Source organism: Molossus molossus, unplaced genomic scaffold (genome assembly GCF_014108415.1).
Source record: "Molossus molossus isolate mMolMol1 unplaced genomic scaffold, mMolMol1.p scaffold_m16_p_2, whole genome shotgun sequence".
Classification (NCBI taxonomy): domain Eukaryota; kingdom Metazoa; phylum Chordata; class Mammalia; order Chiroptera; family Molossidae; genus Molossus; species Molossus molossus.
Window position 1 is genome coordinate 85,909,595 of NW_023425355.1, and position 12,983 is coordinate 85,922,577.

The 12,983-nt window shown below is 37.3% G+C and overlaps 1 protein-coding gene across 1 annotated transcript; it reads right to left on the bottom strand.

The window, feature by feature from the left end:
• Positions 1-1,151: 1,151 nt before the first annotated feature.
• On the bottom strand, positions 1,152-1,741 carry LOC118636067 (60S ribosomal protein L27a-like). The gene has a single exon (XM_036271128.1). It carries the CDS (start codon positions 1,733-1,735, stop codon positions 1,289-1,291), a length of 447 nt encoding a protein of 148 aa, XP_036127021.1. The 5' UTR covers positions 1,736-1,741; the 3' UTR covers positions 1,152-1,288.
• Between the last annotated feature and the right edge of the window lie 11,242 nt (positions 1,742-12,983).

The following is a 12,983-nucleotide window of genomic DNA, read 5'->3' on the forward strand; positions in this document are numbered from 1 at the left end:
TTGTGAGGCTAGACAGTCAATTAGAAACTTTTCTTGTTTCTTGTGGTAGGCTTGTAGTGCTATGCACTTCCCTCTCAGTAGTGCTTTCACTGTGTCCCATAGGTTTTGTGCTGTTGTGTGTTCATTTTCATTGGTTTCCAGGAAGTTTTTGATTTTTTCTTTGATCTCTTTGGTAACCCAATCGTTGTTTAATAACCTGCTATTTAGCTTCCATGTGTTCAAATGTCTTTGTATGTTCTCGTTGCAATTGATTTCTAGTTTTATGCCATTGTGATCTGAGAAGATGCTTGATATGATTTCAATCTTCTTGAACTTGCAGAGACTTAGTTCGTACCCTAACATGTGGTCTATCTTTGAGAATGTCCCAGGTACACTTGAGAAGAATGTGAATTATGTAGTTTTGGGGTGTAATTCTTTGTAGATACCAATTAAATCCATTTGGTTTAGTGCTTCATTTATTATCTCTGTTTCCTTGCTAATTTTTTGTCTAGAGGATGTATCAAGTGATGTTAGCGGGAATTTGAAGTCCCCTGCTATGACTGTATTGCTATCAGTTTCTCCTTTGAAGTCCTCCAGAAGATTTTTAATATATTTCGGTGCTACTATATTGGGTGCATATATATTTATCAAAGTTATATCTTTCTGCTGGATAGATACTTTCAATATTATGTAGTGGCCTTTTTTGTCTCTAGTTATGGCCTTCATTTTGAAATCTATTTTAACAGATATGAGTATTGCTACCCCAGCTTTTTTTTTTCTTTTGTTTGCTTGGTAGATTTTTTTCCATCCCTTCACTTTCAACCTATGTGAGGCCTTTGTTTTGAGGTGGGTATGTTGTAAACAACATATAGATGAGTCATGTTTTCTTATTCAGTCAGCTACTCTGTGTCTTTTTATGGGAGCATTCAGTCCATTTACATTTAAGGTTATTATTGATATATACTTATTTATTGCCATTTTTCTTTTGTGTGGATATATTTTTCTTATTTCTCCTGCTAATTACAACACTCCTTTTAACATTTTTTGCAGTGCTGGTTTGGTGCTAATGTATTTCCTTAGCCTTTTTTTGTCTGGGAAGTTTTTTATTTGACCTTCTATTTTGTTTTTTGTTTTTTGTTTTTTTTTTCAAAAGCACTTGTGGACATTTTAATGGGCTCCCCTCCATGTGACTCCACCAGCACCATCAATCTTCTCAGCTCTTCAGCCTTGCCAATACCCTTCGTATCCTCCTCAGCATTTCTGCTGAAGAATTTACAAGCTGTTTTTGGGAACTTCCCTCCATGTGGCTTCAAGCTACCAGGACACAGGCCCCACCAACACCCTTAATCTTCTCTTCAGCTCTTCTGCTGAAGAATTTGGCCTTCACAATGACAGGCTGCTTTGGGAGCTTTCCCTTCCCCAGAACTTTGTAGTAGCCCGATCGCACCACATCAATGATAGGAGCAGCTCCAGTCTTGTTTTTGGCAGCATTTACCCATGTCTGTTCACTGACCAAGGTCCACAATTTATCAAGGTTGACAGTTGGGCAGAAGCTCTGGTTCCTCTTTAAGTGGTAATGCCTTATACCAACTTTTCCGAAGTAACCTGGGTGATATTTGTCGAAGTTGATTCTGTGATGATGCAAGCCACCAGCATTACCTCGGCCTCCCGGGTGCTTCCTGTGCTTGCCAATGCGGCCGCGGCCGTGGCTCACGTGGCCCCGAAGTTGCTGGGTCTTCCTCAGTCTGGATGGCATGTTGGTGGCCGAGACGCCTGACCTTCTATTTTGAATGATAGCCTTTCTGTATAGAGTTGTCTTGGATTCAGATCCTTGTTCTTGACCTTGATTACTTCATGCCATTCCCTATGGCCTGTAGTGTTTCTGTTGAGAAGACAGCTGAGAGCCTTATCGGGTTTTCTTTGTAGGTAACCTGTTGCTTATCTCTTGCTGCTTTTAGGATTTTCTCTTTCTCTTTAATTTTGGCCTTTTGATTACTATGTGTGTTGGTGTGGGCCTGTTTAGGTTCTTCTTACTTGGGGTCTCTGTGCTTCTTGAACTTGAATGCTTTTTTCTTTCACCAAATTTGGGAAGTTTTCTGTCACTATTTCTTCAAATATATTCTCTAACCCTTGCTCATTTTCTTCTTTTTGGGGACTCCTATGATGCAAATGTTATTACATTTCCAGTTGTCCCACAGTTCTCTTAAGCTCTTTTCTTGTTTTTTAATTATTTTTTCCTTTTGGTTTTCTGATTGGTTGATTTTTTCTACCCTATCTTCTAATTCACTGATCCGGTCCTCAGCTTTTTCTACTCTGCTTTTTAGACCTTCCAATGTGTTTTTTATTTCTGTTATGTCATTCTTCATTTCTTCTTGCTGGTTTTTAATTTCCAACGGTTTGCTTTTCAACATTTCTATGTCTTTACTCATGGTGCTCATGTCCTTACACATGATGTTGAGCTGCCTCTAGATCATGGCCCTGAATTCTAGTTCTGTTAACTTGCTTAACTGCACCTCATTTATCTCATTTGTGGTAGAGGTCTCTTGTTCTTTTATTTGGCTTTTGTTTTTGTTTTTCACCATTTTGGCTATCACAGTTGGCTTTGGAGCCTGCCAAACTTTCCTTGTGGGTGTTGGTGTTCTGCTGTTTGTGGCTCCCACTCCTGGGTTTGGATGAGCCAGGGAGAACCCACGTTAAACACCACTGTCAAGTCTTACTTTCCTGGTTAGAATTGCTAGCCCAGGAGTGGTACAGGTATCCTCTAGCTTTTTGCCTGGAGGCTATCAGTAGGGATTACCTGAAGAGCCTTGGCTTCTGAGTTGAATAAAAAACTCCCTCAGGAGCTCAGAGTAAGGGGCTTTCCCAAGCATGGGGCAGAATCTGGTTGTTAATGGGCCTCAATTTGCATTTCAATGGCCACCAGGTGGGGTTGAATCTTTGAGGGAAGGGTTTTTGCCTCTCCCCAGAGCCCTACAAAGGAGTAAGATTCCCACAGTTCTGAGTGGCCACAACTCAGCAAAAGTTCTGAGCGCCCTCCAAATCCCAAGTGTCCCCACAAAGTTGCAGTCCAGTCTGCCCTCCCTCTGCTGGAGCCCAAGGTGAGTGGCTGTGGCTATTTCAGCCCCTGTCCCGGCTCTGTGCTGTGGAGCTGCTTGGAAGTTTACCCCGAGGGTGCTTCTCCTAGCTAAGGCCACATCTCCAGGCCCACCCGTCACAGCTAAGGCCTCTGCTCACATCTAAGGCTGCTGAGGTCTGTGGGCTCCCAGTTCCCCTTTCGGGTCTCCAGAAACCTACCAGGATTGAGTCAGTGTCCATGGTTATGTGGTCTTGCAAGCTGCTTTTCTGTTGCTTTTTTCTGATGATTTGTCTTTATTTTTATTGTAATTCCAGTTTGGTCCTGGGAGATGGTCTATGTAGCTTCCATTCACTCTGCCGCCATTTTTAATGTTTTTATTTTTTAAATTATTTTATTAATTTGTTTTTGTTACACATATTTCTCCTTTTTCCCCCATTGGCTTTTTTTTTTTTTTTTAATCCTCACCCGAGGACATTTTTCCATTTTTTTTTGTTCAGATAGAGCGGGAAGGGAAGAGAGAGAGAGAAACATCGACGTGAAAGGGACACATCGAGTGGCTGCCACCCACATGACCCAACCAGGGCCGGGGACAAACTGCAACTGAGGTACATGCCCTTAGCGGGAACCAAACCCGGGTCTCTCTGGACCGCAGGCCGACGCTCTAACTGCTGAGACAAACTGGCCAGGGCCCCCATTGACTTTTTATTCTTCATCCCACCATCCTATCCCCAGCTGTCTTTTCTATGTCCATTGGTTATGCATACATGCATATAAGTTCTTAGGTTTATCTCCCCCGCCCCCAACAACTCCTCTCCTGATGTTTGTCAGTCTGTACCCTACCTCTATGTCTGTATGTCAATTTTGTTCATCAGTTTGTTTAGTTTATTATAATCCACAAGTAAGTGAGATCAAGTGATATTTGTCTTTCTCTGCTTGGCTTGTTTTGCTTAACATAATACTCTCCAGGTTCCTCCATGTCATCTAAAATGATGAGTTCTTTCTTTCTTATTGCTGAATATTATTCCATTGTGTACTTGTACCACAACTTTTTTATCCATTCACCTACTGATGGACCCCTGGGTTATTTCTAGATCTAAGCTATTGTAAATAGTTCTGCTATAAACATAAGGGTACATATATTCTTTCTGATTGCCGTTTCAGGCTTCTTAGGGAATATTGCTATAAGTGGGATCACTGGGTCAAATGAAAGTTTAATATTTAACTTTTTGAGGTAACACCATAGTGTTTTCCATAATGCTGCACCAGTTGACATTCCCACCATCAGTGTACTAGTGTACTAGAGTCCCCTTTTGTCCACACCCTCGCCAACACTTGGTGTTTGATGATTTGTTGATGGTGGCCATTCTGACAGGTGTGAAGTGATAACTCATAGTTGTTTTAATTTTCATCTCTCTAATGATTAGTGATGTTGAACATTTCTTCCTATGTTTCTTGGCTATTTGTATGTGCTGTTTGGAAAGGTGTCTATTTAGGTCCTCTGCCCATTTTTTAATTGTTTCTTTTTTTTTTTTTTGTCTTTCTATTGTTTAGTTGTATGAGCAATCTATATATTTTGAAAATTTACCCCTTCTCTGATGCATCATTGGCAATTATGATCTCCCATATGGTGGGTTCCATTTTAATTTTGATGATTGTTTCTTTTGCTGTGCAGAATCTTTTTAGTTTGATGTTGTCCCATGTGTTCATTTTTACTTTTCTCTTGGCTTAGGTGTGCTATCAGTAAAAATTCTGCTGCGTATAATGTCTGAGATTTTGTTGCCTAGGTTTCTCTTAGAACTTTTATGGATTCACAAGTTACTTTTAAGTCTTTTATCCATTTTGAGTTTATTTTTGTGTATGGCATAAGTTTGTGGTGTAGCTTCATTGTTTTGCAAGTAGCTGTACAATTTTCCCAACATCATTTATTGAAGAGACTGTCTTGATTCCACTGTATGATCTTGCTGCCTTTGTCAAATATTATTGAGCATATTATCTTGGGTAAATTTCTGGGTTCACTGTTCTGTTCCATTGATTTATCTGTCTGTTCTTGTGCCAGTACCAGGCTGTTTTGATTACAGTGGATTTGTAGTATAACCCGATGTCTTGTTTGTGATCCCTTCAACTTTGTTATTTATTTTCAAGATTTCTGTGGCTATTTGGGGCCTTTTTTGGTTTCACATAAACGTTTGGAGTGTTTGTTCTAGTTCTGTGAAATATGTCGTTGGTATTTTTATGGGAATTGCATTGAATCTCTAAAGTGTTTTGGGTAGTATGGACATTTTAATGATGTTAATGCTTCTAATCCATAAACAAGGTATACACTTCCACTTTTTTATATGTTCCTTTATTTCTTTTTTCAATGACCTGTAGTTTTCTTTGAAGAGGTTATTTACCTCTTTGGTTAAGTTTATCCTTAGGTATCTTAATTTTTTTAATGCAGTGGTGAATAGAATTTTTTTTAGTTTCTCTTTCTTTGAGTTTATAGTTGGTGTATAAGAATGCCATCAATTTCTTGATGTTAATTTTGTATTCTGCTAGTTTTCTAAATTCATTTATTAACTTTAGTAGGTTTTTGATGGAGTCCTCAGGGTTCTCTGTGTACGATATCATATCATCTGCAAATAATGACAGTTTTACTTCCTCTTTTCCAATTTGGATCCCTTTTATTTTTTCTTCATGTATAAAAATGCTCAGCACTGTGGGAGTAGAGGAATCATATCTGAACATAATAAAGGCCATATATGAAAGATGTACAGCCAACATCATACTCAATGGACAAAAACAAAAAGAATTTCCTATAAGAACAGTAACAAGACAGGGATGCCCACATTCGCCAGTCTTATTTAACATAGTACTGGATGTCTTAGCCACAGCAATCAGACAGAAAGAAAAAAATTAAAGAGACTCATATTGAAATGGAGGAAGTGAAATTGTCATTATTTGCAGATGACATGATACTATATGTAGACCACAAAGACTCCATCAAAAATTTAATAGACTTAATAAATGAATTTGGCAAAGTAGCAGGATACAAAATTAACATCAATAAATCAATGGCATTCTTATATACCGATGTTTAACTCAACAAAAAGAAACAAATAAAACAATCCCATTTACCATTGCAGCAAAAAAATTAAGGTACCTAGGAATAAACTTAACCAAAGAAATAAAAGACTTATTTGCTGACAACTACAGGTAATTAAAAAAAGAGATAGAGGAAGATAGAGAAAAGTGGAAGCACATACCTTGTTCATAGATTGGAATAATTGACATCACTAAAATGTCCATACTACCCAAAGCAATCTATAGATTCAATGCAATCATCATCATAATGCCAATAACATATTTCACAGAACTAGAACAAATATTTCAAAAGTTCATATGGAACCAAAAAAAAAAAAAAAACCTTGTATAGCCACAGCAATCTTGAAAAACAAGAACAAAGTAGGAGAAATCAGATTACTAGACTTCAGGTTGTACTACATAGCCATTTTAATCAAAGTAGTCTGGTACAGGCACAAGAACAGGCACATAGATCAGTGTAACAGAACAGAGAACTCAGAAATGCACCCAAGGCAACATGCTCAATTAATATTTGACAAATGTGGCAAGAGCATACAGTGGAGTAAAGACAGCCTCTATAAGAAATTGTGTTGGAAAAATTGGACAACTATATGCAAAAAAATAAAACTAAACTATTAACTTACACCCTACACACAAATAAACTCAAAATGAATTAAAGACATAAATGTGATTCATGAATCCATAATAATTCTAGAAGAAACTGTAGGCAACAAAATTTTAGACATCATATGCAGCAAAATTTTTACTGATACATCACCTAAAGCAACAGAAACAAGGGAGAAAATGAACACATGGGACTACATCAAACTCAAAAGCTTCTTTACAGCAAAAGATACAATCATTAAAATGGAAAGGCAACCTACTGTAGGGGACAGCATAATTGCTAATCACATATCAGATTAGGGGTTAATTTCCAATATATATAGATTGCTTATACAAGTCAACAAAATGAAGACCAAGAACCCAATTTAAAAAATGGGCAGAGTAATTAAATAGACACCTCTCCAAATAGGACATACAAATGGTTAAGAGGTATATGAAGAAATGCTCAGCATCACTCATCATCAAACAGATGCCATTTAAAAAAATGTGTATCACCTGTCAGAATAGCCACCATCAACAAATCATCAAACAACAAGTGTTGGTGAAGGTGTGGAGAAAATGGGACTCTAGTACACTGCTGTTGGGAATGCAGACTGGTGCAGCCACTATGGAAAACAATATGGTGATGTTACCCCAAAAAATTAAAAATTGAACTTCTATTTGACCCAGTGATTCCACTTCTAGGTATATACCCCATGAAGCCTGAAACACATTTCAGAAAGAAAATATGTATCCCCATGTTTGTAGCAGCACTATTTACTATAGGTAAGATGTGGAAACAGCCCAAGTGTCCATCAGTAGATGAATGGATAAAAAAGCCGTGGTACATATACACAATGGAGTACTGTGCAGCTCTCAGAAAGAATCATCTCTTATTTTTTTAGACCACATGGAGTCACCTGGAAAGTGTTATCCTAACAGGATTCCAAAATGGCAGCAGAGTGAATGGAAGCTACACAGACCATCTCCCAGGACCAAACTAGAATTACAACAAAAATAAAGACAAATTATCAGAAAAAGGATACAAAAAAAGCAGCTTGGAGGACCACATAACCAGGGACACTGACTCAATCCCAGTAGGCTTGCGGAGATGGGAGAGGGGGGCTGGGATCCCATGGTAGGCAGGGTCCTTAGCTCTGAGCAGCACCCTCAGGTTAAACTCCCAAGCGACTCCGCAGTGCAGAGCTGGGATAGAGGCTAAAAATAGCAACAGCCACTTACCTTGGACTCTGGAAGAGAGAGGGCAAACTGGACTGGAACAGTGTGGGGACACTCTGGATTTGAAGGGTGCTCACAGCTATTGCTGAGTTGCAGCCACGCAGGACTGTGGTCCTCTTATTCCTTCCTAGGGCTCTGGGGAGAGGTGGTGGCCTGTCCAGCGGAGATTCAACCCCACCTGGTGGGCATTGAAATGCTAATTGAGGCCCATTAACAACCATAGTCTGCCCCATGCTAGGGAATTCCCTTTATGCTGGGCACCTGAGGGACTTTTTAATTCAACTGAGCAGAAAAGGATCTTCCGGTAACCTCTACTGAAAGCGTCCAGGCGAAAAGCTAGAGGATAACTGGAGCAATATCTGGGTTAGCAACTTTGACGAGGAAAGTAAGACTTGACTGGGGTGTGTAATGTGGGTTCTCCATGGCTCATCCAAACCCAGGAGAGGGAGTCACAAACAACATAATATCAATACCCATAAGTAAAACTTGACACACTTCATAGCCCACTATAATAGCCAGAATGGTGAAACACAGAAACAAAATTTAAATTAAAGAACAAAAGACTTCTACTGAAGAGGAGATATTTGAGTTGCAGTTTAGCAAGTTAACAGAACTGGAATTAAGAGCCATGATCTTAAGGAAGCTCAACAGTATGTGTAAGGAAATAAGCAACATGAGTAAAGACATAAAAAGGTTGAAAATAAACCAGTTGGAAATTAAAAACCACCAAGAAGAAATGAAGAATGACATAGTATAAATAAAGAACACATTTGAAGGTCTAAATGGCAGAGTAGAGGAAGCTGAGGACTGCATCAGTGAATAAGAAGATAGGGTAGAAAAAAATCAACCGATCAAAACACCAAAAGGAAAAAAAATATATTAAAAAACAGAAATGCAGCTTAAGAGATCAGTGGGACAACTAGAAACATAATATTAGCATAATAGGAGTCTCTGAAGAGGTAAAAAATGAGCAAGAGTTAGAGAATATATTTGAAAAAATAGTGACAGAAAACTTCCCTAATTTGGTGAAGGAAGAAGGCATTCAAGTTCAAGAAGCACAGAGAGTCCCAAGTAAGAAGAACCCAAACAGTCCCACACCAAGACACATAGTAATCAAACTTCCAAAAATTAAAGACAAAGAGAGAATCCTAAAAGCAGCAAGAGAGAAGCAACAGGTTACCTACAAAGGAAAACCCATAAGGTTCTCAGCTGACTTTTCCCAAGAAACACTACAGGCCAGAAGGAAATGGCATGAAATAATCAAGGTCATGAAAAACAAGGATATGAATCCAAGACTACTGTATACAGAAAGGCTGTAATTCAAAATAGAAGGTCAGATAAAGAGCTTCCCAGACAAAAAAGGCTAGGGAATATATTAGCACTAAACCAGGACTACAAGAAATGTTAAAAGGACTACTGTAATTAGTTGAAAAAATAGAAAAAAATATATAACCATAATAAAAAAATGGCAATAAATAAGTACATATCAATAATCACTTTAAATGTAAATGGACTGTACTCCCCATTGAAAAGACACAGAGTAGCTGACTGGATAAGAAAGCATAACTCATCTATACGTTGTTTACAAGAGACCCACTTCACAACAAAGGATTCACATAGGTTGAAAGTGAAGGATGGAAAAAATTTCTCCAAACAGAAAACAAAAAAAAGCTGGGGTATCAATACACATATCTGAAAAAATAGATTTCAAAATGAAGACCATAACAAGAGACAGAGAAGGCCACTACATAATATTGAAAGGATCTATCCAATAGGAAGATATGACCTTGATAAATATATATGCACCCAATACAGGAACACCAAAATATATTAAAAATCTATTGGAAGACTTCAAAGGAGAAATCCACAGCAATACAATCATAGCAAGGAACTTCGGCACCCAATTGACACCACTGGATAGATCCTCTAGACAAAAAATTAGCAAGAAAATACAGACTCTAAATGAAGCACTAGACCAAATTGATTTAATAGATATCTATAGAGAATTACATGACAAAACTACAAAATTCACATTCTTCTCAAGTCCACGTGGTACACTCTCAAAGATAGACCACAAGATAGGACACAAATTAAATCTCTAAATGTTCAAGAAGATTGAAATCATATCAAGAATCTTCTCAGATCAAAATGGCATTAAATTAGAAATCAATTGCAACAAAAACATTCAAAGATATTTCAACATATGGAGGCTAAATAACATGTTATTAAAAAATGAATGGGTTACCGAGGAGATTAAGGAAGAAATTAAAAACTTCCTGGAAACCAATAAAAATGAACACACAACAACACAAAATCTATGGGATGCTGCAGAAGCAGTTCTGAGAGGGAAGTTCATAGCACTACAGGCCTACCTCAAGAAAAAAAAATCAAATTAACTGTCTAACCTCACAACTTAAAGAAAAATAAAGCCAACAAAAAGAAAACCCCAGATCAAGTAGAAGAAAGAAAATAGTAAAGATCAGAGAAGATATAAATGACATAGAGACAAAAATAAATTAAGGATAAATGAAACAAGAGATGGTGTCTTGAAAAGATAAACAAGATTGATGGACCCTTATATAGACTCACCAAGAAACCAAGAGAGAGAACTAAAATGCACAAAATCAAAAATAAAAGAAAAGTAACAACGGACACCACAGAAATACAAAAGATCATTAACAGTTACTATGAACAATTATATGGCAACAAATTCGACAATCTAAGCAAAATGGACAAATTTCTAAAAAGACACCATATCCCAAAACTGGACCCAGAAGAGATAGAAACCTTGAACAGAGCAATAAGAACTAAGGAAAGTGAAGAGGTAATCAAGATTCTCTCAGCAAACAAAAGTCCAGGAGCAGATGGCTTCACGGGGAGTTTTACCAAATTTTCAAAAAAGAACTAACAACCATTCTCCTCAAACTATTTCAAAAAATTTAAGAAGGAAGACTTTCAAACTAATTTTAAGGCCAACATAATTCTAATTCCAAAACTGAAAAAAAGACACTACAAAGAAAGAAAACTACATGCCAAAGTACCTGATGAACATAACATAGAAGCCAAAATCCTGAACAAAATACTAGCAAAATGGTTCCAGCAACACATTAAAAAATTATTCACCATGACCAAGAGGGATTCACCCCAGGGATGCAAGGCTGGTACAATATTCACAAATCAATAAATTTGATACACTACATACGCAAAATGAAAAATAAAAACCATATGATCATATCAATAGACACTGAAAAAGCTTTTGACAAAGTCCAGCATCCATTTCTAATAAAAATTCTCAGCAATGTGGGAATAGAGGGATCATATCTAGACATAATAAAGACCATATATGAAAGACCTACAGGCAACATTTTACTCAATGGGCAGAAATTAAAAATATTTCCCTTAAGAACAGGAACAAGAAAGGGATGACCACTTTCGCCAGTTTTATTTAACATTGTACTGGAAGTCTTAGCCACAGCAATCAGATATGAAGAAAAAATAAAAGGGATCCAAATTGGAAAGGAGACAGTGAAACTGTCATTATTTGCAGATGACATGATATATACATTGAAAACCCTAAAGACTTTATTAAAAATCTACTAGACTTAATAAATGAATTTGGCAAACTAGCAGGATACAAAATTAACGTCAAGAAATTGATGGCATTCATATACACTAATGATGAACTCACAGAAAAAGAAACTAAAAAAAAAAAATCCCATTTACCATTGCGGCAAAAAAAATTAAGATACCTAGGAATAAACTTAACTAAAGAAGTAAAGGACCTATTCACAGGAAACTACAGGTCATTGAAAAAAGAAATAGAAAAAAATATAAAAAAAAGTGGAAGCACATACCTTGTTCATGGATTGGAAGAATTAACATCATTAAAATGTCCATACTACCCAAAGCAATCTATAGATTCAATGTAATCCCCATCCCAATACCAACAACATACTTCACAGAACTAGAACAAATACTTCAAAAATTTATATGGAGCCAAAAAAGACCCTGAATAGCCACAGTAATTTTGAAGAAGAAGGACAAAGTAGTTGGGATCACAATACCAGATATCAGGTTATACTACAAAGCAACTGTAATCAAAACAGCCTGGTTCTGGCACAAGAACAGGCATATAGACCAGTGTAACAGAATGAAGAACCCAGAAATGGACCCATAGCAATATGCTCAATTACTATTTGACAAAGGTGGCAAGAGCATACAGTGATGATAGCCTCTTTAATAAATGGTGGGAAAATTGGACAGCTACATGCAGAAAAATGAAACTAGACCATCAACTTACACCATACACAAACATAAACTGAAAATGGATAAAAGACTTAAATGTGACCCGTGAATCCATAAAAATTCTAGAGGAAACTGTAGGGAACAAAATTGCAGACACCATAAGCAGCAAAATTTTTACTGACACATCACCTAAGGCAACGGAAACAAATGAGAAAATGGACACATGGGACTACATCAAACTCCAAAGATTCTGCACAGCAAAAGATAAGATCATCAAAATAGAAAGGCAACCAACTGTATGGGGGAGTGTAGTTGCCAATGATATATGAGGTAAGGGATTAATTTCTAATATATATAGAGAGGTGATACAGCTCAACAAAAGGAAGACAAAGAACACAATTAACAAATGGGCAGAGGAACTAAATAGACACCTCTCCAAACAAGATATACAAATGGCTAAGAGACATATGAGACATATGAAGGAAAGCTCAACATCACTAATCATCAGAGACATGCAAATGAAAACAACAATGACTTATCACCTCACACCTGTCAGAATGGCTGCCATCAACAAATCATCAAACAACAAGTGTTGGAGTGAGTGTGGAGAAAAGGGGACTCTAGTACACTGCTGGTGGGAATGCAGACTGGTGCAGCCACTATGGAGAACACTATGGTGTTACCTTAAAAAATTAAAAATTGAACTTCCATTTGACCCAGTGATCTCACTTTTAGGAATATACCCTAAGAAGCTTGAAACACCAATCAGAAAGAATAT

Excerpts from the sequence above, each read along its gene's own strand:
- LOC118636067 (XM_036271128.1), bottom strand. The coding sequence starts at position 1,735 with ATGCCATCCAGACTGAGGAAGACCCAGCAACTTCGGGGCCACGTGAGC.